Raw genomic sequence first — 22,460 nt, 5'->3', positions numbered from 1 at the left:
AATCTGGGAAATCTACTGAGTAATCTGGCCTTTCAAGTAATGTCAAGTGGAAACCCTGTTTTCTCTTTCCATCTGAGGATCATTAAAAAGAAAAAACAAACCTAAACCAAACCAAAAACCACCTGTTCTGACTGAAAATCAGGATTCAGGCCATGTGACTTGGAGGCATACTCTTCAGCTGGTTGGCAGAGGCACTATCACTGCAACATGTGCAGGAGCACCAAGAGGTCTACCTCCATGCCTGCAGCCCATTGTGCAAGCTCTGGAAAGTTGCCTGCTTCCCAAAGCGCTGCCACCAACAGACAAAGGCCTCCACCACCTGCAAGTGCACATTGTGGAGATGGTTGGCCTTACAGCAGTAGATATCTGTCTCGAACAGTACCAAAGACAGCACCACGGGCTTCCACTTAGGGCCCAGCCTCTGGGCCAGCTGATTAATCTGCCAGTTTGATGGGGAGCTGATGATGTGCGAGGGGATCCCAGTCATCATGTCACCTGCAGGCAGCTCAGTCATGGCTTTTTCCCTTGCTTTCTCCAGCTTCTCCCTTACCCACAAAAATTCCTGTAGGAAATCTAGGGAAGTATCAAATGCTTTAGGACCCCTGGAAAGTAGGCTATCCAGCAGTAGTGTTTTCTTGAGGCTTGTAGCTTGATCTTTAATTTCTTGGACGTGGTTTTCTGTCAAGTTTCCTTCCTGGTAAAGGTACTGAAGAACCAGTCCCTCTACCAATGCCTCTGCACCCGGCTGCAGGCAAAGTAAGCAAAGCACTTGTTTGTGGCCTCCATTTCTCAGTCTACAATGATGTATCTTTGAGGGGGAGGGAACTCTAGTCCATTTTTCTAAGTAGTATGCATTTTTAACATAATTGGGAATATAGTTTATGCACTGTTTCGGTTTGTTTTCTTTTTTGTTTTTTTTGAAATGGAGTCTCGCATTGTCGCCCAGGCTGGCGTGCAATGGCGCGATCTTGGCTCACTGCAACCTCCGCCTCCCGGGTTGACTCGATTCTCCTGCCTCAGCCTCCTGAGTAGCTGAGATTACAGGTGCACACCACCACGCCCAGCTGATTTTTTGTATTTTTAGTAGAGACAGAGTTTCGCTGTGTTGGCCCTGTTGATCTTGACCTTATGATCCGCCCACCTCGGCTCCCAAAGTTCTGGGATTACAGGCGTGAGCCATCGCACCCGGCCCCTTTATCTGCTGTTTTGCCAACTTTTTGCCTAGCGATATATCCTGGACATTTTTCCATGTCATTACTTTATACATTTATGGAAAATTGTTAAATGGCTACGTAATATTCCAATCTATGGATGAACCATAACTTATTAACATCTTGTTTTTAGAGCGTTCAAGTTTTTTATTTATATAAGTAAGGCACTTGGAAAATTCATGTAGCTAAATCTATTAACACACAATTATTTCTTTGGTGTAATTTTTGCTAGAATCAAACTTGAATATTTGTAAGGCTTTTAATGCATAATAACTCATTGTCCTCCAACAAGCCTATACAGATATGTAATCTCAACAGTGTTTGTAAATACTCATTTCTCTGCTTCCTGGACAATACTGGGTATTATAACTTTTAAAATTAATAAAATTTGTACCCCTGCATTTCTAGCTCCTTGTATTCTTTTCTTTGTGACTCACCTGAGCCTTTGCCCATTTTTCTAACTGTATGTTAATATTTTTCTATTTCTTCTTTTCTAATGTTTTATTTGGAAATAACTTCAAACTTACAAAAAGTTGTAAAAATAATAATAGTTCAAAGAGCACCCAGATAGTCTTTACCTATTTTCACCTAGTGTTAACATTTTAAGTCATTTACTTTCTCTCTCTCCCTCTCTTTACTCTCCTTCTCTTCCTCCCTCTCCCTCTCTCTCTACACACACACAGACACACACACACACACACACAAATTATTTTTCCTGAACCATTTTGAGGATAAGTTACATGCAACATAGCCCTTTACCTCTAGATACTTCAGCCTACCTAATCAGTGTCATAAATTTACATACAATACTTTAATCTACCATTCTTATTTCAATTTTGTCAGTTGACCTAATAACATCTTTTATAGCATTTTCTCTTCTAGTACAGGATCCAATCTGGAATTCGTCTACTCACATATCTCTTTAGCCTCCTTTAGTCTAGAATATTTCCACATTTTGTCTTTGTCTTTTAATGACACTGAATTTTTATAAGTGCAGAACCCCTCACACTTTTTAAAAATAAGAAATTCTTCATTTGGTATTGGTCTGATGTTTTCTCTCTATTAGATTAAGGATGTGTATTCTTAGCCAGAAAACCACATAGGGGGTGATGTGTCCTCAGGGCATCACATCTGTAGGCACATGAAAACCATTTTCCCCTAACTGGTGATGTTAATTTTGGTCACCTGATCAAGATGTTGCTCAATTGTTCTGCATAATTACTGGGGGTTTTGTTCTCTTTCAATTAATAAGAAGTCTAGAAGAGACACTTTAAATGCATGTAAATATACTACTTTTCACCAAAATTTATCCTTAGATATAGCATCCGTTAATGATTTTTGCCTGATCTCAGTTTTACTATAGTGATTGCTAAATGATGACTTTTTTTTTTTTTTTTTTTTTTTTTTTGAGACGGCGTCTCGCTCTGTCGCCCAGGCTGGAGTGCAGTGGCCGGATCTCAGCTCACTGCAAGCTCCGCCTCCCGGGTTTACGCCATTCTCCTGCCTCAGCCTACCGAATAGCTGGGACTACATTAGCTGGGACTACAGGCGCCCGCCACCTCGCCCGGCTAGTTTTTTGTATTTTTTAGTAGAGACGGGGTTTCACCGTGTTAGCCAGGATGGTCTTGATCTCCTGACCTCGTGATCCGCCCGTCTCGGCCTCCCAAAGTGCTGGGATTACAGGCTTGAGCCACCGCGCCCAGCCTAAATGATAACTGTTTAAGATTCCAGATCATGCTCCCTTTTATTAATTAGGCCTTAGCATTCTACTGTAAGCAAGATCCTACCTTCATCTATTTATTTATTGTACAGATTCATCAATTCCTTTCTTTTAATGGCTTATAATTTATTACTGTACTGAATTATTGTGGTGCTCAGATTGTCCTAGGCTTAGTAAGTAAAGCCCCTTCAAACTGGCTCTTCTGACATTAGAACATTATCTCATCATCTTTTGTAAACACTTTGTTACTTTCTGGCATCACAAGATATTTCAGATATACTTACTTTGCCCCAGCCTTGAAATCAGTTATTTCTATGAGTGGTCCTGGTTCCTCTAATAGGGAATGTTAATAGAAGCCCAGATCTGCGTTCTGAATGTGCTCATGTGCTACTTGATTGTAGTGATGGCTCATGGGCATATACATATGTTAAACATACCAAATTATACACTTTAAAGATGTGCAGTGTGTTATACGTCAATACAATACCTTAATAGAGACATTTTTACAAAAACAGGGTAGTGGCAGAGAACTTTTTTTTTTTTTTTTTTTTTTTTGAGACAGAGTCTTGCTCTGTCAGTCACCCAGGCTGGAGTGCAGTGGCGCAATCTCGGCTCACTGCAAGCTCTGCCTCCCAGGTTCACGCCCTTCTCCTGCCTTAGTCTCCCGAGTAGCTGGGACTACAGGCTCCCACCAACAAGCCTGGCTAATTTTTTGTATTTTTAGTAGAGACGGGGTTTCACCGTGTTAACCAGGATGGTCTCGATCTCCTGACCTCATGATCCACCTGCTCTAGCCTCCCAAAGTGCTGGGATTACAGGTGTGAGCCACCGCGCCTGGCCGGCAGAGAACATTTTTAATGTCTTTAAAATAAAAGCAAAGTTAAAATATAGTGTTCGGAGATAAAACTCAGATAATAAAGCCCTAAGGAAAATCAGTGATTACAATATTATTCATGAGAATGGTTACTTTTAGGGAGCGGGGAGTTGGCTATGATTGGAACCAGGGACATAAAGGACTTCTAGAGTAGCTGGTAAGGTTTTGTTTTTTAACCTGGATGGTAATCACCACAGTATTGTTCTTATAATAATTCGTTATATTATATAATTGTTTTATGTCAGACTGATTTGCATGTAAATAAAAAGTATAAACTCTGCACAACATTAAAAAACAAAAACAAATAAACAAAACCAAAACACCAAAATACCTATGTGAAGGTATTAGAAAGTGACCAAAAGCAGGGAGATTCTGGAGAAAAGTTGACACTTGGAATGAGGTGACAGCATGGGGTTGGGTTATTAAAAATAATTTTAAGCCTGAAGGCAGCCCCCAGTCAGCACCCTGCAGGGGAACTAAATAGAAATCTTCAGTCTTTCTGGCCCATAGAACCAGAGGGCATGGTATTTGGGTCATCCAATTGTATCTTACAATTTTGTTATATTTTACAATAAAGAAGTTTAAAAATACATGAATATTGTGCATGTTCATGATGATTTTTACATTATTACTAGAAATTAAAGTCATTCTGCAAGGAGGGCATTGATAATCTTACATATTTCATTGTGTAATTTACAAGCTATTTTAAGATGCATTCAGATTGTGACTTAACTGGTTAATGAGTAGTCTGAAGACATTTAAATTGGATATTAAATTTTTAATATATTAACCTTTTGAATATTGTTACAAAACCCAATCATATAAGATCAAGGCAAAGGTTTCTTTCAGTTTTAGATCTTTCGTTTGGTTCTTTTTAATGGTTTTTATTTCCCTGCTGAGATTTCTCATCTTTTTATTAATTAGAATAGATTTTCCTTTATGTCTTTGAGCAGAGTTAATAATTGCTTCTTCAAAAATCTTTGTCTGCCCATTTCAATATATGGGTCATCTCAGAGTCAGTTCCTATTAACTGTCTTTCTCTTTAGAATGAGTCACACTTTTCTGTATACTGTTTTACTATGTTCTGGACATTGTGAATGTTATGTTATGGAGAGTCTGGATTCGGTTATATTTCTCCAAAAAATATTGTCATCGTTGTTGTTGTTGATAGTGGTGAAGTGGTGTTACTTCACCTCAAATGGCAATCTCTGTCCAGGATAACAGCTCAATCTCAGTTCAGTTCTTTTTCTTTAACTAGGCTGCTTGGAATCTGCTTAATACATGTATAGTTCAGGGGCAGAATTTATATGGAGTATTTGGGACTCTCTTTCTCTGGCTCTCCCCTTTTCGGCATTCCTTCTTTACTTTCCAACAGCTGTGGTTGCCCCAAATACCATGCCCTCTGGTTCTATGGGCCAGAAAGACTGAAGATTTCTATTTAGTTCCCCTGCAGGGTGCTGACTGGGAGCTGCCTTCAGGCTTAAAATTATTTTTAATAACCCAACCCCATGCTGTCACCTCATTCCAAGTGTCAACTTTTCTCCAGAATCTCCCTGCTTTTGGTCACTTTCCAATACCTTCACATAGGTATTTTGGTGTTTCGGTTTTGTTTATTTGTTTTTGTTTTTTAATGTTGTGCAGAATTTATACTTTTTATTTACATGCAAATCAGTCTGACAGAAGCTTTGTTGGCCAGTATAGAAGTGAACTGAATGTTTATTTCTTTAAACAAATAATAATATGAAGATGTTAAAAAATTTCTTCTATTGATGAGTAAAATAATGCTACAGAAAAACACATACTTTATTTTGAAATCATATATTTGAACTTCTTTTGTATTATTTTAGGAATAAATCTAATGAAGCTGATGACTGTCAAAGAGAACTTAGAAAACTGAAGTTTGAATCAGTTATTTCTGAGTCACAGTATGCATTACCAATTTTTAAATTTATATTTTAATAATTGAACTTAAAACTGTATTTAAGTAATGTTTTATTTTAAAAGGCACTTATTTTTTATTTTCTTATTATTTACATATACAATACCTAATTCAAGCTTATATTGTCTTGCAGTTGGTTATTGCTGTTGCCATTGCCTAGATGGGAAAATTTTAACATTATAGAAACATTCTTTTTTTTAACATTTTTAATTTTTTTTAGAGTTACAGTTATAATCTATAATTTCAAATGAGCTCTTAATACATCTTTGATAAATATAAAATGTAGTATATAAAGCATGTTGGTGGGTTTTTTTTCCTATTTCTTTTTAGGCATACTATGCTGCTTAAGGAAAAAGAAGATTCTTTAATGACTTGTCAACAAATATATAAAGCATTACAGGAAGAGCTGACTGCAAAAGAAAAGCAAGAAGAAGACATAAAGAGAAGAATTAACCTTGCAGAAAATGAACTGGAGATAACCAAAACTCTTTTGAATCAAACAAGGGAAGAGGTTTTAACACTGAAAAATGAAAGGTGCAGTTAACAATAATTTCTTACAAAAACATTTTTGTTTAAGTTAGTATTCCATATATATTTGAGACATCAGTGTCTGACATATTATAATAGTGAAATCACAGGAATAAAGATATATTTCTCCTACAAAGTCATTGCATCGCACCACCTCATTTTACAAGTGATTAGACTGAAGCTCCAGTGGGTTACGTGACTTGGTAAAGTTGCAGTTGGTGAAGGTAGGAATGAAGCCCAAGTTGCATTTGGTGTCAAATTTTTATTGAAAAAAAAAATCAGACCATGTGTGATACTTATACTACTAAATTTCACCTGGTCAGTGATTGGTAGATTCTATCATTTTTCCAACAGAAACAACTTTTTATATCACTTTTTCCTTTAATTGGCTCCTACTTTTCTTCTCTCCTCCTTGTCTGTCAGCACATCTTGTTGGAGGATATGGCACAAGCAAAGATACCTCCTTAGCTGGTATCGAGGATACTAAGAAGTACATTGGTCCAGGCTTCCAAGATACTTTTGTTTACTTAATTTGTCTTTAAATTAACCTTATCTTTAATTAATATATCAACCTTGCTTTCTTCCTTTTTGTTTTCATTTCCCTGCTATGTCTTTGCTCATTCTTTCTGAATCCTTTTGTTTTAAATTTATATCTGATATATAGCACAAATCTTGGGGGGTTTTGTTTGTTTGTTTCATTGATTTTAAAATCTGGGCTTCTTTAGGAGATTATTTCATTTATATTTACTGATATAATTATTATATTCACTAAGAACACAAGTTTCATAAGGGCAGGAATTTTTCTTTTGTATCATTTTCTGTGTGCAGAAGGCACATAATAGGTTGTTTTTTCATTCTTCCTATCATTTTTTTTTTTTTTTTTTTTTTTTTTTTGAGACGGAGTCTCGCTCTGCCGCCCAGACTGGAGTGCAGTGGCCGGATCTCAGCTCACTGCAAGCTCCGCCTCCCGGGTTCCCGCCATTCTCCTGCCTCAGCCTCCCGAGTAGCTGGGACTACAGGCGCCCGCCAGGTCGCCCGGCTAGTTTTTTGTATTTTTAGTAGAGACGGGGTTTCACCATGTTAGCCAGGATGGTCTCGATCTCCTGACCTCATTCTTCCTATCATTTTTATATTTTAGTTTATATTTTATTTTATGAATATAATTTAGAAGAGTTACAATCTTTTTTTAAGTTCCTCTCTGCAAACCTATTTCCTGAGTCTGGGGAGTGGGGCAGAGGAGTGGGCAGCAGTTATCTTAGAATTAGATTTTTCTGTCTCAGAACTCTTTCTTGCCAACACTGTTCCCTGGGCATCATATGTGTTTCTATACCAGGCAAGAAGGAAGTCTGTGTAGTTCATAGGGAAAAAGGCTTATCTCTCATCCTTCCTGGGATGATTTTATAATTACTTATATTCTATTGAATAAGATTAGCAACTGCAGAGCTGATATCCCCGCACCATTTATTCTTTACCCTTCAACACCAAAAGTGTACTTTCTACTTACATGACTATTCCACCCCACCTCCTCTGCCATTTATTAGAAGCTGCAATTTTATAACAATGAAATGTATAAGAGCCAGGCTTATTAATAAAAAAGGAGTGATAGTCGAAAGATTGAGCATGTGTAAGCAGAGGTAAAAATCCATATATGCTAACGTATATATAGCTATATATATATATAGCTATATGCTAACGTATATAGTCAGAAAGATTAAAATCAGTTATATATTCCATACAAAAGACACACATCGTACATCTTTGAAAAGGCACCATGGAATAAATAAAAATTTTCGTAGTATTTGGTTTAGAACTTTGGTTATCTGAGCAGTTCCTGTATTACCTAGAATATCATATTTCCAATGATACCAGATTAATTAGGCTTAATTGTTTAGTCAGATGAATGCTGTCTCCTTCACTGAAGTCATTGGGAAGAACCTGTCTTTGTCTAATTGTTTCTGGAACTCTTCTCCAAGGACTGGCTTAAGCACACATTTTAGACTCTTGTCAGTATGACAGATCTTTACCCTTTAGGAATACCTTTGATATTTGAAACAGTCTCAGATAGGTCCAGTGAAAATAAGTCCAGTGAATATGATGGGAAATCAATCTGGGAAATACTATTGGGGATCAAAAATGAAGTAAATTTTTCCCTTTCTTCTATGCTTAATAAATTATCTCTGACTGCAGTTTGAAGAAGGGAGTTTTATGAATGCTTTAAGGATTAGTGACCTCAGTAGAATATACAGAGAGCTTTGTTGGGGAATTGCTTTGAAATAGCATACACTTGGATGTATATGTTTTGCCATGTTTTTTAAAAAAATTATGACTGTAATCTTACCCTCTAAGTGTTGGTTGAGAAGGACAGTTTCTACCAGCTTTCAGAGAATAGTGACGTCACTGAACTTAACTCCTATTCTTCTTCTTTTCCTTTCTTTTTTTTTTTTCTTGTATTATTGCCCTTGTACCTTCTTTATTCTCTCTGCTTTAGTATATCCAGAATATACATTTACTTAGTAATTGGTGACACTAAGTTTACAGACATGATGTCTGTCACATAATAAAAATTAAAATGACAGGCACAGTGGCTCACACCTGTAAGCCCAGCATTTTGGGAGGCCAAGGCAGGCAGATCACTTGAGGCCAGCAGTTTAAGACTAGCCTGGCCAACATAGTGAAACCCCATCTCTACCAAAACATCAAAATTAGCCGGGCATGGTGGCTCATGCCTATAATCCCAGCTACTCAGAAGGCTGAGGCACAAGAATCGCTTGAACCCGGGAGGCAAAGATTGCAGTCAGCTGAGATCATGCCACTGTCCAGCCTGGGCAACAGAGTGAGACTCTGTCTCAAAATAAATAAATAAATAAAAATTTTTAAAATGTCCTTGTAGACCAGTAGGTTATCCTGTAATCATAGGATTACTCCTAAACATAAGGTTTGCCTTTTTATTTTTTCTAGGCTACTTTCATACTTTGCTGCCTTGTCCTCTAACTGCCCAGAGCCTGCCACACATATCCATTCAACAAATATTTGTTGAGTGAGTGAATAAATGAATGGATTGCTTTGGGTAATTCAGCCAGTACCCTGGGTACATAGTACCCAGCTTATATACCCTGGGTACATAGTACGTAGCTTATATTTTAAGGGTGGAGACAAACAGTAAAACAAAAAATGTAGAAAACTGACTAGAATAATTATAAATTGTGATAATGGCTATGAAGTGGTAGAAATTGATAGAAGGGGTGCGTGCTTCAGCCAGGGTGGTCGTAAAAGTGCCTTCCAAGATGATACTGTGCCCCTTTCCTAAAGGAAGACAAGTGGAAGTTACCAGGCTAAGAGCCAGGGAGGAACTTTACAAGCAAAGGACAAGCTTGGTGAGTTCTGGGAAAGGACAGCAGGGTAGCATGGCTGGTGGCATAGTAAGTGTGAGTGAGGCAGGCAGGGTCACATCATGCAGGGTCTTGCAGGCCTTTGGGAGTTTGGATGCTGTTCTCAGTACAATGAAGACAAATCATTGAAGGGATTTAAGCAGAAGAGTGACACTATAGAAAGATCATTCTTGATGCTGGATGGAGAAGGTATTGGTAATGGGAGCAAGTCAGGACATTTACTCTTTTGATAAAGGATTTTATAGGTAGTGAAGCCTAAGAGATATGAGAAATATGAGAATCTCCAGCTCCTACCCCTGTCAGTTTCTGTTGGGTTAAGTGTCTATGTCAAGTGGATAGTAGTAAAATAGCCACGGCTTACTCCATGGTGAGCCTCAGGGTTAAAAAGATATTCTGGGACGGGCTCAGTGGCTCACGCCTATGATTCCAGCACTCTGGGAGGCTGAGGTGGGTGAATCACCTGAGATCAGTGGTTCGCGAACAGGCTGGCCAACATAGTGAAACCCCATCTCTTCTAAAAATACAAAATTTGGCCAAGCGTGGTGGCGGGTGCCTGTAATCCCAGCTACTTGGGAGGCTGAGGCAGGAGAATCATTTGAACCTGGGAGGCGGAGGTTGCAGTGAGCCGAGACCGCACCACTGCACTCCAGCCTGGGCAAGAAGAGCAAAACTCCGTCTCAAAAAAAAAAAAAAAAAAAAGATATTCTGAAGACCAAATGAACTTTGGAAGCTTTTGACATTACTGTCCAAATTTGTCTTGAAACAGTGGTCTTTTGGCTCCAGGGCAACCTGTTATTTGGTCTCTTTGCTAGCTCTGTTTTGGTTCTTTCCCCTTCCCTCCTGTGATCACCTGATAGCAGACATTCCTTAAAATTCACACTTGAACTTGACTTTCCTCTTTCCACTTTTTTCCTTTAGTAAACTGACCCTGTCTCAGCTTAGCAAGTTTGCTCTTGAAGCTTTGATTTGAAGCATCAATGGGACTTTTAAAGAAGAAATTTCCTTAAGCAGTTGGAGGTGTGAATGTCCCTCCAAAAGAAGCAACTGGGCTCAGGAAACACTTTTAATATAGAGATGCTTGATAATATCATAGGAGATTCTGGTTCAGTAGGTCTAGGTAGTGCCTAGGAATCTGCTACTTGGTAAAGTACCAAACCACTGCTACGGAAGTATTACAACCAACCAGGCTACCAGATGTACTCACCAAAGGCCAGAGCTCAATTCACTCCCACTGACCGTGTGTGCTTTCATAAATCCAAGCAGTGTCAGATACACACCACCCTTCCTCCCTGACCCCTCAGGAGAGCAGAGCCCTTGCTGAGGTCACAAATTGTGCAGTTTAGAAGCTATGTAGTTTCAGAAGAGGAGGAAAAGATATAAAAAGCCAGAGGTGACCCTAGAAAAAACTAGCAGAACTTCTGGATTTGGAGAGATAAGGGAGTTTAATAACTAGGAAATAGTTCATTGGTTAGTACAAATCTAGCTATTTGGGCATTGCTTTCTTCCCCACACTCAGCTGAGGAAGTGCTAGGTAGAGAAGAATCTTCAATGAAAGGAAAAGAAGTAGGTCTTCTGAGATCATGGGATTCTGCAGGTGGAGACAGTCTGGCCAGCTTGGTCACGGATACATTGGGACTGATGAGAGGAGTTTCCTTTATGGATGGAGAAGAATGCAGCAAGTCATAAGGATGATGCCAGAGAAAAGTGTGGCCATTTTTTTAACTTCTTGAAAAGACAGCCCTCAGCTCCCATCCTACTGGGATACAAGGTCTCTGTGGCCAAGGCCAGAACTCTGCCCAGAACTGTGAATGTGCAACACTCCTCCAGGCATATTGTGGGTTAAAAAGGGTTCTGTGGGCTGATGGGGGCACCTAATTCCATCCTTAGGAAAAACTATTTCTATAGTGAAAAATGTCCTAAATTCTCTATAACAAATGTACAAATATATTTTATAAGGACATATGTGTTTAAGCTTGAAGACTGCCTACATATAGCACTTGGAGAAATTCGCTTACGCACTACCATGTGGCCTACAACCATACAGCCGGAACACACACTGTTTATAATAGCTCTCATACCCTTTGCATTCTTAGATGCTATATTATCTTTATCTTGGTAAACTCCAAGAAAAAATACAGAAAAAGACTTACTGTGATCAATTTGCCCATAACATGATGGGAATAATGAAGAGTGTTGTTAGAGGAAAAGCTTAGTCATAATTAAAGTTAGGTGCAAGTTGCTTATGTGTAAATTATTCTGAGATATAAATAATATACATCTGCATCTGTTTGACAGTCTCTCTACTTACGTATCTTAAATGCAGTTTACTAAATTGCCCCCATTTTCCCATAAAGCATAATTTTTAGGCTACAGGGAAGGATTTTATCCACTTCCTTCACCCCCACCTGCATTTCATTAACTTCTCTTTTGGCCTCTCCTCTCTCCTTCATCTTTTTCTTTTTAGTCAAAAGCTATGAACCCTCACTGATATGGTTTGGCTGTGTCCCCACTGAAATTTCATCTTGAATTGTAGTTCCCCTAATCCCCATGTGTCATGGGAGGGACCCAGTGTGGGTGATTAAATCATAGGAGCAGTTACCGCCGTGCTGTTCTCGTGATAGTGAGTGAGTTCTCATGGGATCTGATGGTTTTATAAGGGGCTTTTCCCCCTCTGCTCAGCACTCACTCCATCCTGCCGCCCTGTGAAGATGGTGTCTGCTTCTCCTTTGCCTTCCTCCGTGATTGTAAGTTTACTGAGGCCTCCCCAGCAATGCGGAACTGTGAGTCAATTAAACCTCTTTTCTTTGTAAAGTACCCAGTCTCAGGCAGTTCTTTATAGCAGCATGAAAACAGACAGACAATACGCTCACTTCAGAAAAGTATACACAAAACCCAGCACATTATTTCAAGAGGTTCATAGAGTCTCCTGTTTTCAAATACATGGCAGGACCTCATGATTAAACATACCTGCTTTCTCATTTTCTCTCTATCCCTTCTTCTGTCTCCTCTCCCCTTCTCTCCCTTTTTCTCCCCTCCCCCTTTCCTTTCTCTTTCTCAAGCTCTGTCACCTATCCACAGGTTTCACAATGAGGATCCCTCTAAATGTTTCTGTAGACATTATCTTACCTTGTCTTCAGGGAACCCTGTGCACAATGCCATGCACCATTTTGTGAGGCTCAGTGGAAGGGCTAAGGGGGACAGGAGGCCAGGCTGGGCTCTGCTGTCATAGCTACTTGCCAGAGGAAGGGGTTCACTTTTCTTGCATAGGTTTGCCATCCTTACCAAGCCCTGTGTCCATAGGTCTTCCCTCAGACCAAGGGGGCACTTTTTCTAATTCACCAACCCAGAAGAGAAGTCATTTCCAAATTTACACAAAGGCACTGGCTAGCAGAGCTGTGGCCTGCCACACCTGCCTCACTGGTGAAGCAGGTGTCATTTTCCACATTTTGGAGATGAGGACGTTAATGTTAATTTAACTGAGGCTAAATTTCTTGCTCAGGGTCACATCATTGGCAAAGACAGAAATCAAGCTCTGTTGGGTCTGACCTTATAACTCATGTTCTCTTCTCTACCGTTTGCACAATTCCCTCAGTATTTGTCTTGAAGGACTAAGTTTTGTCATTCTTTCTCAGTGTGACATCTTTCTGAACCATGTTGTAACACTGAGTCTTTAGGAGACTCACAGTCCTGCAAAAAGCAGTGCTCTTTTTGTGTCCCTTCTCCTCTCCTCTCAATTTCTTGTTCACCCCCACCTCCTCAGTATTCTTCTCTTCACTCAATAAATATGAGATGCTGTCCTCTGCTTTCTAGTGCCTTGGTAGAATCAGAAGTAAAGCTGTATCTTCAGATGGAAAATAGAATAAAAACAATTCACAGCTACATTCTAAAAATGTAAACTAAGTGTTTAGTTATTTCATTGAGGCTTGTCATATTTTCATAAATTCTAGAAGCAATGACTAGTGATTAGCTATATCTAGTATTAGATATGAAAAAGGATTAAGAAGTGATGCAAGATAAAGTCCATTCTTAATATAAAAAGAATGGACTTTAGAATTAGGTAAACACAGAGTAAATCCCAACTTGACCACTGTTAACCTTGGGCAATTAAGGCTTCTTTCCCTATCTGTAATGTGGGCATTTTAATAATAGCTATCTTCTTGAGAATTTTAAAATATTGTGCCTGGTAGGTTGTATGTACTCAGAAAGTATTAGTTTCCTCTCTCTCTTCTTTCTTTAGATTGCTAACCCCTTAAAGCACCATGTCATATTAATTTTTATTCCCTGCACTGGCCATGTAAGATATTCAGTAAATATCTGTTGAATTCATTATTATCTGCTTTACTCCTACAGTTGTAAAGATCAATCCTTGGAGTGATTCCATTTGGATGCTGTTATGGTTAGGCTTTGTGTCCCCACCCAAATCTCATCTTGAATTGTAATTCCCATAATCTCCACATGTCAAGGGAGAGCCTAGATGGAGGTAATTGAATCATGGAGGCAGTTTCCCTCATGGTGTTCTTGTAATAGTGAGTGAGTTCTCATGACATCTAATGGCTTTATAAGGGGCTCTTCCCCCTTTTCTTGGCACATCTCCTTCCTGCTACATTGTAAAGAATGTGCCTTGCTTCCTCTTCATCTTCTGCCATGATTTGCCATAAGTTTCCTGAGGCCTTCCCCAGCCATGCTCAACTATGAGTCAATTAAACCTCTTTCCTTCATAAATTACCCTGTCTCAGGTATGTCTTTGTAGCAGTGTTCAAACATACTAATGCAGATGCTAATCTGTTAGTTTAAAGCATTATGAAATGTTCTAAGTAATAATTGAAAACAATAAATCTTGTCAGGTTTTTTTCTCCAAGACTCACCTCTTTCTCTAATTTCCTATACATCAACAGCTCTCAGAACAAGAGGCTTGCCAAGCTTCTTATGTTATCACACACTTACTGCTTTTAACAGAGGCAGGAGTTATGGCAAAATCAAAATTATCTCTTTGATTGACAATGTGAAGACATCTCTAAAAGAACAACTTGTGAAACAGAATTTAAAACTGTCATTTTGGCATTATGGTTTGACATTTGTTTGCAGTTATGTTTTTAACTGCAATTAAGAGAATCTGGATTTGCATGTACATAAGAAATTAAGATTCTCATTTTCTTTTTGGTCCAAGAATTTAATAAAGTTTTAAAAATAAATACTCTTAATTGTGAATAAGTCCTAATTTATCTATTGTGGCAACTCCAAAAAATTTAATTTTAAATCTATCTGGTGAAATTTCAGGGTAGAATGTCGACAGCCACACCTCCATCTGAGATATACAAAGCAAAGACAGCATGACATACTGCTGGCTGGCATAAGCTTGAGCTAGCTTTGTCACTTGTGAATCATGTCACCTCAGATAGTCATTTATCACTCAGGTCTTCATTTCTTCTAAAACTGAGGGAGTTGTATTAACATATTTCTAAGGAATGAAAAGAAAGAACCACTATATCCCCAGAGAATAAAACAGTGCCAGACACATAGTCGGCACTCAATATTTGCTGTAAGGGATGGATACGTGCATGGATGAGAATGAATTTAATTTCTATCAAACAACTGATCACGGAATTTAAAACTGGGAAGCTCCAGTTTTTCTTTCAGGCCAGAGAGCTTTTGACTTTCAAAAATCAGACCTAGGAGTACAGTGAGAACTCCGGGATTCCAGTGGTAATCTTCTTTATTAAATTCTTAGTAAAATTTAAATTTAAGATCTAAATCTGTGTTGTTTCCTATAATTCTAAAACATCAATATCTCTTGAACTGATTCTAGAGAAAAGTCAGATAACTAAATAGCTATACATTTTCAGCTACTTATAACATGGAAAAATATGTACTATGCCTTTATAATATTTTATTTCTCATAATTCCTCTAAATTTCTAGCAAAAATCCTGCTTGAGTCAGAGTTGGTCCTTCATAGTTTTTTTCAACACAAGATTGTTTTCTCTTTACCAATGTCCTAAGATTGTTTTATGATCTTGAACAATGTGTGAGCACCCCCATGGTTGTACTGTACAAGTGTGATTTTTATTTTTGGAATCTAGATTATCTTTTTCACACATGTAATCATTCCTGTATACATTGCTCACTGCCCATTCCATTCTAATCAAGAACAATGAGTGCATATAACATCATGTATAATTATTCTTTCTGCTTTATCCCATTAAAGAATCTCACTGAAGATTTCTTAGAGTCAGGAATGGAGGCTCAGCAGGGAATCAAGGAGGTATAAAAGCCCTTCTCATTTCTGTCACCAAAATATCAAGCAAAATTATCATCACAGATACAAATTTATATTTTCATAACAATTTACTCAAAATACTATATACTTTATTAGAAATGTCATAAAGAACTTCACAATTCCCGAAAAATTCAGTGGATAATCATCACTTCATTAACATTGTTTGCATCCTAGCTTACTATATTTTAGCTGCTATAATCTACTAGACTTTTAAAGTTTTTCTTCTAAAAAGTTACATTTAACATGAGTTCCATGCACTGAGTCCATCAGAGGAATGCATTTGGAATGGATTCTACTTTTTATGGTATCAAAATTGTAACTATATCCAGGGAGACTGAAATTCAAGCATCTCAAATATTCAGTACCATCTACTTTATAGTAAAGGTAGCTTCTAATGTATTCACAGGCACTCTCAGGAGATGCTCATTTGGATTTTCTAATCAATAAGACTTATTTTCCAACAAGAAACCTAATTTAAGAAATTAAGTGGATCAAATTGTTAGGCTGTCTGGACACTTCTATCAAGCATGTGACTAGACACATTTATACTATGATCCTGGCATTTTGAAAACCAGGTGAAGTGCTACTTTATTTTCATTGACAGTTGCTCCTTAGCTTGATCAAGTTACTATCATGATATTCTCATATTATTGCTAAAGCTGTATAGTATCACTTATAGGAAGATGTTGTATTAGTTTCCTATTGCTGCTATAATAAATGACCACAAATTTAGTGACTTAAAATAACACAAATTTATTGTCTTACAGTTCTGGAGGTCAGAAGTTCAAATGAATCTTAAGGGGCTAAAATCAAGGTGTCAGCAGGACTGGTTCCCTCTGCAGGATCCAGAGAAGACATTCCTTACCTCTTCCATCTGTTACAAGTTATCAGCATCCCTTAGCTCCTGGCCACATGAATCCAATCTCTGTTTCATTGTCATATAACCTTCCCCCACACTAACCCTCTTGCAGCCCTCCTATAAGAGGACCCTAGTAATTACCCTTAGGGCCCATCCAGATGATTCAAGATAATCTCCTCACCTCAAGATCCTTAACTTTATCACGTCTACGAAGTCCCTTTTCCCACATAAGGAAACATACTCACAGATTCAGATATGGACATCTTTGGAGGCAATTATTCAGCCTATCACAACTGTGATAAGCTAAAAATGTCTATTATCAACCCTATAGCAACCACTAAAATAAAACTAAACAAAGAGCTATAGCTAATAAGCCAACAAAAAAGATAAAATTGAATCATAAAACATGCAAAATCCGAAAGAAAACAGAAAGAAGGGAAAGGGAAGAAAAAGCAGATGGGAAAAATAGGAAAGAAATGGCAAAATGGTAGATTTAAGCCTAACTATATCAATGATTAAATTAAATGTAAATTGTCTAAATATTCTAATTAAAATGCAGAGATTATCAGAGTGTATAAGAAAGTAAGATTTAGATATATGCTGCCTGCAGAAAATGTATTTTAAATATAAAGACATATGAGGTCAAAAATAAAAGAATGGGAAAAGATCTAACACGCTGACTCTAATCAGAAAGCTGTAATGGGTTTACAAAGTAGATTTCAGAACCAAAAAATTACCGGAAGTAAAGAAGTTCATTTTATAATTATAAGTAGGTCAATTCATCAGGAGGACATAACAGTTCTAAATATTTGTACATCTAATACCAGACCTTAAAAATATAGGAAGCAAAAGCTGGATGGAATTCCAAGAAGTAGGCAAATTCACAATTATTGTTAAAGATGTCAATACCCCCTCTTAATAGCTGATAAAGCAAGTAGTAGGACAATCACTAGGCTGTAGAAGACTTGAACTTTGTCATCAATTAACCTAATTGACATTTGTACAACATTTCACCCAACAACAGCAGAATACACATTTCCCCCCCTTCCCCGGGGTTATGCAGATTACTCATTGAGACAGACTGTATAATTGGGACATGAAATAAAACCAAAGAAATTTTAAAGGATTTAAATAATACAAAGTACAGTATGTTCTCATCTCACAGTGTAATTAATGTAGAAATCAAATACAGAAAATTATCTGGACAGTCCCCTAAATATTTGTAAATTATATAACAATTCTAAATAAGACAGTGGTCAAATAAAATATCAAAAGGGAAATTAGAAAGTATTTTGAACTAAGTGAAAACAAAAACATCAAAATTTATGGGATGTCACCAAAGAAAAACTTAGGGACAAATGTCTATGTGGAAAAAAAAAAAAATTCAGCTTCCACTTTAGGAAATTAGAAGAAGAGGCGAGAGAAAAAATCCCAAGATAGGCAGAAGAAAGTAAAAAATATCAGAGTTGTAATCAATGGAAAACAGAAAAACAATAGACAATATCAGTAAAACAAAAATTTGTTTCTTTGAGATCAATAAAATTAATAAACCTCAAGGTAGACTAATCAGGAATAAAAAAGAGAAGTCAAAAATTCCTAATATCAGAAATAAGAGGGATGATACTACTACAGATCCGTCAGATATTAAGATGATAATAGAGAAATATTATGAACAGCTTTATAATAAATATTATGAACAGCTTTATGTCATTAATTTTGACAGCTCTGATGAAATGGACAAAATTTTTTAAACAAACTGCCAAAGCTCACTAAAGAAGAAATAGATAATGTGAATAAGTGTATATCTTTTAAAGAAATTGAATTTGTAATTTAAAGTCTTCTCACAAAGAAAACTTCCAGCCCAGAGGTTTTACCAGTGAATTTTACTAAACATTTAAAGAAAAAATAATACTATTTATACTCAAACTGTTCCTGAAAATTGAATAAGAAAGAGCAGTTCCCATCTTAATTTATGAAGTCAGTATTACTCTGATAACAAAACCTGACAAAGACATAACAAGAAAATTAACAGACCAACATTTCGAATGAGCATTGATACAAAAATTCTAAACAAAATTTTAGCAAACTGAATGGGCTAAAATCAAGATAACATATAAAAAGGAAATAAATCATGAATAAGTGGAGTTTATCATAAGAGTATAGGATTAGTTTAACATAAAAATCAATGACATTCAACAGATAAAAGTGACAAATTCAGCTTCATCAAAATTAAAAACTTGTTCTTCAAAAGACACTTTAAGAGAATGAAAATAAAAACCACAGACTGGAATAATATATTTGCAAAGGATCTATATAATAAAGGAGTTTTTCTATAAGATACAATGATATTTAGAAACTCAGTTATATGAACATAAACATCCTAATAAAAAATGAACAAAAGACTTGAATAGACACCACCAAATATATGCAAATGACCAATAAAATAAGCACATAAAGTGATGCTCCGTATCATTACTCATTAAGGAAGTGCAAACTAAAACCACAGTGAGATACTACTATACATTTTTAGAATATATAAAAACTTTAACCTGAAAGTATCAAGTGTTTACAAAGATAGGGAGGAACTTGAACTCTTATAATCTACTGGTGGGCAAACAGTACAAGTTATTAGAAAAAGAGTTTGGAAGTTTCTTTAAAAGTTAAATGTATACCTATCTTGTTACCCAGCCATTTTATGCCTATGTATTTACTCAAGACAAATGAAACCATATATCAATACAAAAAACTTGTACACAGATATTGAAAGCAGCTTAATTTGTAATAGCCAAAATATATACAACAACCTAAATGTTAACCAGCAGATGAATAGATGAACAGATTGCAGTGTATCTGTACAATGGAATACTACTCAGCGATGAAAATGAATGAACTATCAATAAGGTACAACCTGGATGAATCTAAAATAATTACGCTGAGTAAAAGATGCCAGACCAAAAAAAGAATATACTGTATGACTTCAGAATCATATATTTTCAGAATATACAGTATTTCAGAATATATTTCAGAATATATCTACATATCCAGAAAATGCAGACTAATCTATAGTGACAGAAACCAAAGCATTGATTGCCTGGAGGAGAGGGCCTGGATTACAAAGAGGTGGCTGGGCGTGGTGGCTCACGCCTGTGATCCCAGCACTTTGGGAGGCTGAGGCGGGCAGATCATGAGGTCAAGAGATCGAGACCATCCTGGCAAACATGATGAAACCCCGTCTCTACTAAAAAATACAAAAAAATTAGCCAGGCGTGGTGGCGGGTGCCTGTAGTCCCAGCTGCTTGGGAGGTTGAGGCAGGAGAATGGCGTGAACCTGGGAGGCGGAGCTAGCAGTGAGCCGAGGTGGCACCACTGCACTCCAGCCTGGGCCACAGAGCGAGACTCTGTCTCAAATAAATAAATAAATAAATAAATAAATAAATAAACAAACAAACAAAGAGGCAACCCCCTTAACCACCCACCAACATCTACAGACCATAAGGAAGTTGAGAAAGCTGTTGGTGTCTCAAGGGCAAAACCTAATAGCTTCTTCAGACGTGGCCAAGCCAGGTAATGAAAAAGAGGCACATTTCAGACAGGAAAGCTAGGAGCTATGGCAAAAATTGAACTTAGAAATTACTGTCAGTAAAAAGAATCACAGTCCAAGCAAGAAATGTTTCCATCCTTTAGGGTAGGTTTCCTGTGGGATTTCAGAGTTGTGATGGAGTCCATTGGTGCCAGTCAGGTGACTTACAGTGCACCTCCCAGGGAGAGGACAATGCTATCCACACCTGATTGCTATCAGACTTCGTCAATTGATTTGTTCTGCCATTGAAATGTGAGAGAAGTGATATATACCAGTTCCAAGTAGAAGCTTTAAGAGATTCTATGTTTTGGCTTTGTTTTCTTTTGTTTCTTGCCACAATAACAGCATTCTCAAGTCAGAGCTGCTCCCTGGGCTATATCCCAAAATGTGGAGCAAGGAAGGAGATAACACCTAATCCAAGAAAAATAAACTTTGGTATTGTAAGCCACTGAGAGTATATACATGTTAAATTTAAGATGTTTCTAAAATAAAGTAAAACAGTCAGGTGGAGAGTTGGATACATGAATCAGATACTCAGGAACAGATCTGAGCTAGAGATAAAATTTGGGAGCTGTCATCAGCTAGATTGCATTAGAGGAAGATGACTCTGCAAAGGAGACAGGAATGGCCAGATGTTTGGAAGAAAGCCCTGAGTAAAATTTTTAATGTATTCTCACTTTTGCTGTCCTCATTCTTTATTCCTTTTGCTTCACTTCCATTTTTCCAGCCTAGAGACTAATGTGCAAGCATCAAGCCTACTGGGTCTGCCTCACACGTTAATAGATCTCCTTTTTACATTTGCTGGATTTTGAGCACAATTTGAACAGTGACTCTTCCTTCCTAATTCACCTCTATATCTCCAGGGCTAGATGACACTGCCTTGTTCAGAGAGGACAGTAAACCCCACCACTCAGGAGAGAGACCGACAAGTCACCTGCACATTCCTTCACCTTGGTTTTTACCTTGAATTCTCTTTCTTCCACATGCACATTCTACTCTGTGCTCTGGCTATATCAATAATTGTTTTTCTTTATAAGTTTTGAGTAGATACATTGAAGGTTTGTATAGGTATCAAATATAAAGAGCTACAATACAGTGAACATCTGTGTATCAACCACGCAGTTTAGGAAAAAGAACCTTACCATTATCTTTGAAGTTTTTTTTTTTTTTTGCTTCTCCCCAGTTCCATCTCATTCGCTCCTTCCTCAGAGAAAACCACCAGCCTGCATTTTGTGGTTCTCAACAAATGAGGAATAGAAGGAAACTTCCTAAAACCGATAAAGAGCGTCTACAAAAACCTACAGATAACATCTATTGTGTCCATGTTTCTCTATATAATTTTAACAAGCATTTTTGTATTCCTAAAGAATGTTAGATTTTGCATGATTTTATCTTCACATAAATAAAATCATTCCATATGTATCATTCTAATTTGTTCTTTGTGCTCAATATTATGTTCCTGGGATTTGTTTATAAAGTTTCATGTAGCTGATGATTATTCATTTCTTCATCTATATTGTATGTTAAGGTATACCACAATTTATGCTGCTTTAACCTTTTTCCATTCATTTTGATAGTAATTAATAATTTCATTATTGTTCAGTTCGAAGTATATTAAAATACCAATTGTGATTTTTATTTGACTCATGAACTATTCAAAAATACATTTAAAAAATTTTTCAAATACCTGAAGCTATTTATCTTTTGTTACGGACATTTCTTTGTTTTCATGGAATATACATTATCACAGTGCTGTTCTGTAGAAGTATTATGTTATACTTCTACATGTGTAATTTTAAAATGCTTAGTTGCCACATTAAAGACTAAAAATAAACAAGTAAAATCAATTTTAATTATTTAACCCAAACTATCCAAAATATTATTTAAATATGTAATTGTCTTAAAATGTTATCACAGGTATTTGGATTTTTTGTACTAAATTTTCAAATTGGTGTGTATTCTACATTTATAGCACATCTTAACTTGAGCTGGCCACATTTTAACTCCTCAATAGTTACATGAAACTAGTGGCTACCATATTGAATAATGCAGGTTATAGTATAACCATTGTTTGAAATTAGCTAA

General features: G+C 37.0%; 1 protein-coding gene and 1 pseudogene across 1 annotated transcript in view; one reads left to right on the top strand and one right to left on the bottom strand.

The window, feature by feature from the left end:
• The window catches only part of LEKR1 (leucine, glutamate and lysine rich 1), a 238,078-nt gene that overhangs the window by 173,236 nt on the left and 42,382 nt on the right, over positions 1 to 22,460 (top strand). Inside the window, exons 8-9 of the mRNA XM_010365905.2 lie at positions 5,653 to 5,730; positions 6,075 to 6,278. Of these exons, the coding sequence (XP_010364207.2) occupies positions 5,653 to 5,730; positions 6,075 to 6,278 (282 nt within the window). The remainder of the gene's footprint in view (positions 1 to 5,652; positions 5,731 to 6,074; positions 6,279 to 22,460) is intronic.
• LOC104664423 lies at positions 198 to 1,664 on the bottom strand (annotated as a pseudogene).

This window comes from Rhinopithecus roxellana, chromosome 1 (genome assembly GCF_007565055.1).
Source record: "Rhinopithecus roxellana isolate Shanxi Qingling chromosome 1, ASM756505v1, whole genome shotgun sequence".
In the NCBI taxonomy this organism is placed as follows: Eukaryota; Metazoa; Chordata; class Mammalia; order Primates; family Cercopithecidae; genus Rhinopithecus; species Rhinopithecus roxellana.
Note: the sequence above shows the minus strand (reverse complement) of the source record. Positions and strands in the feature narration are given on the sequence as shown.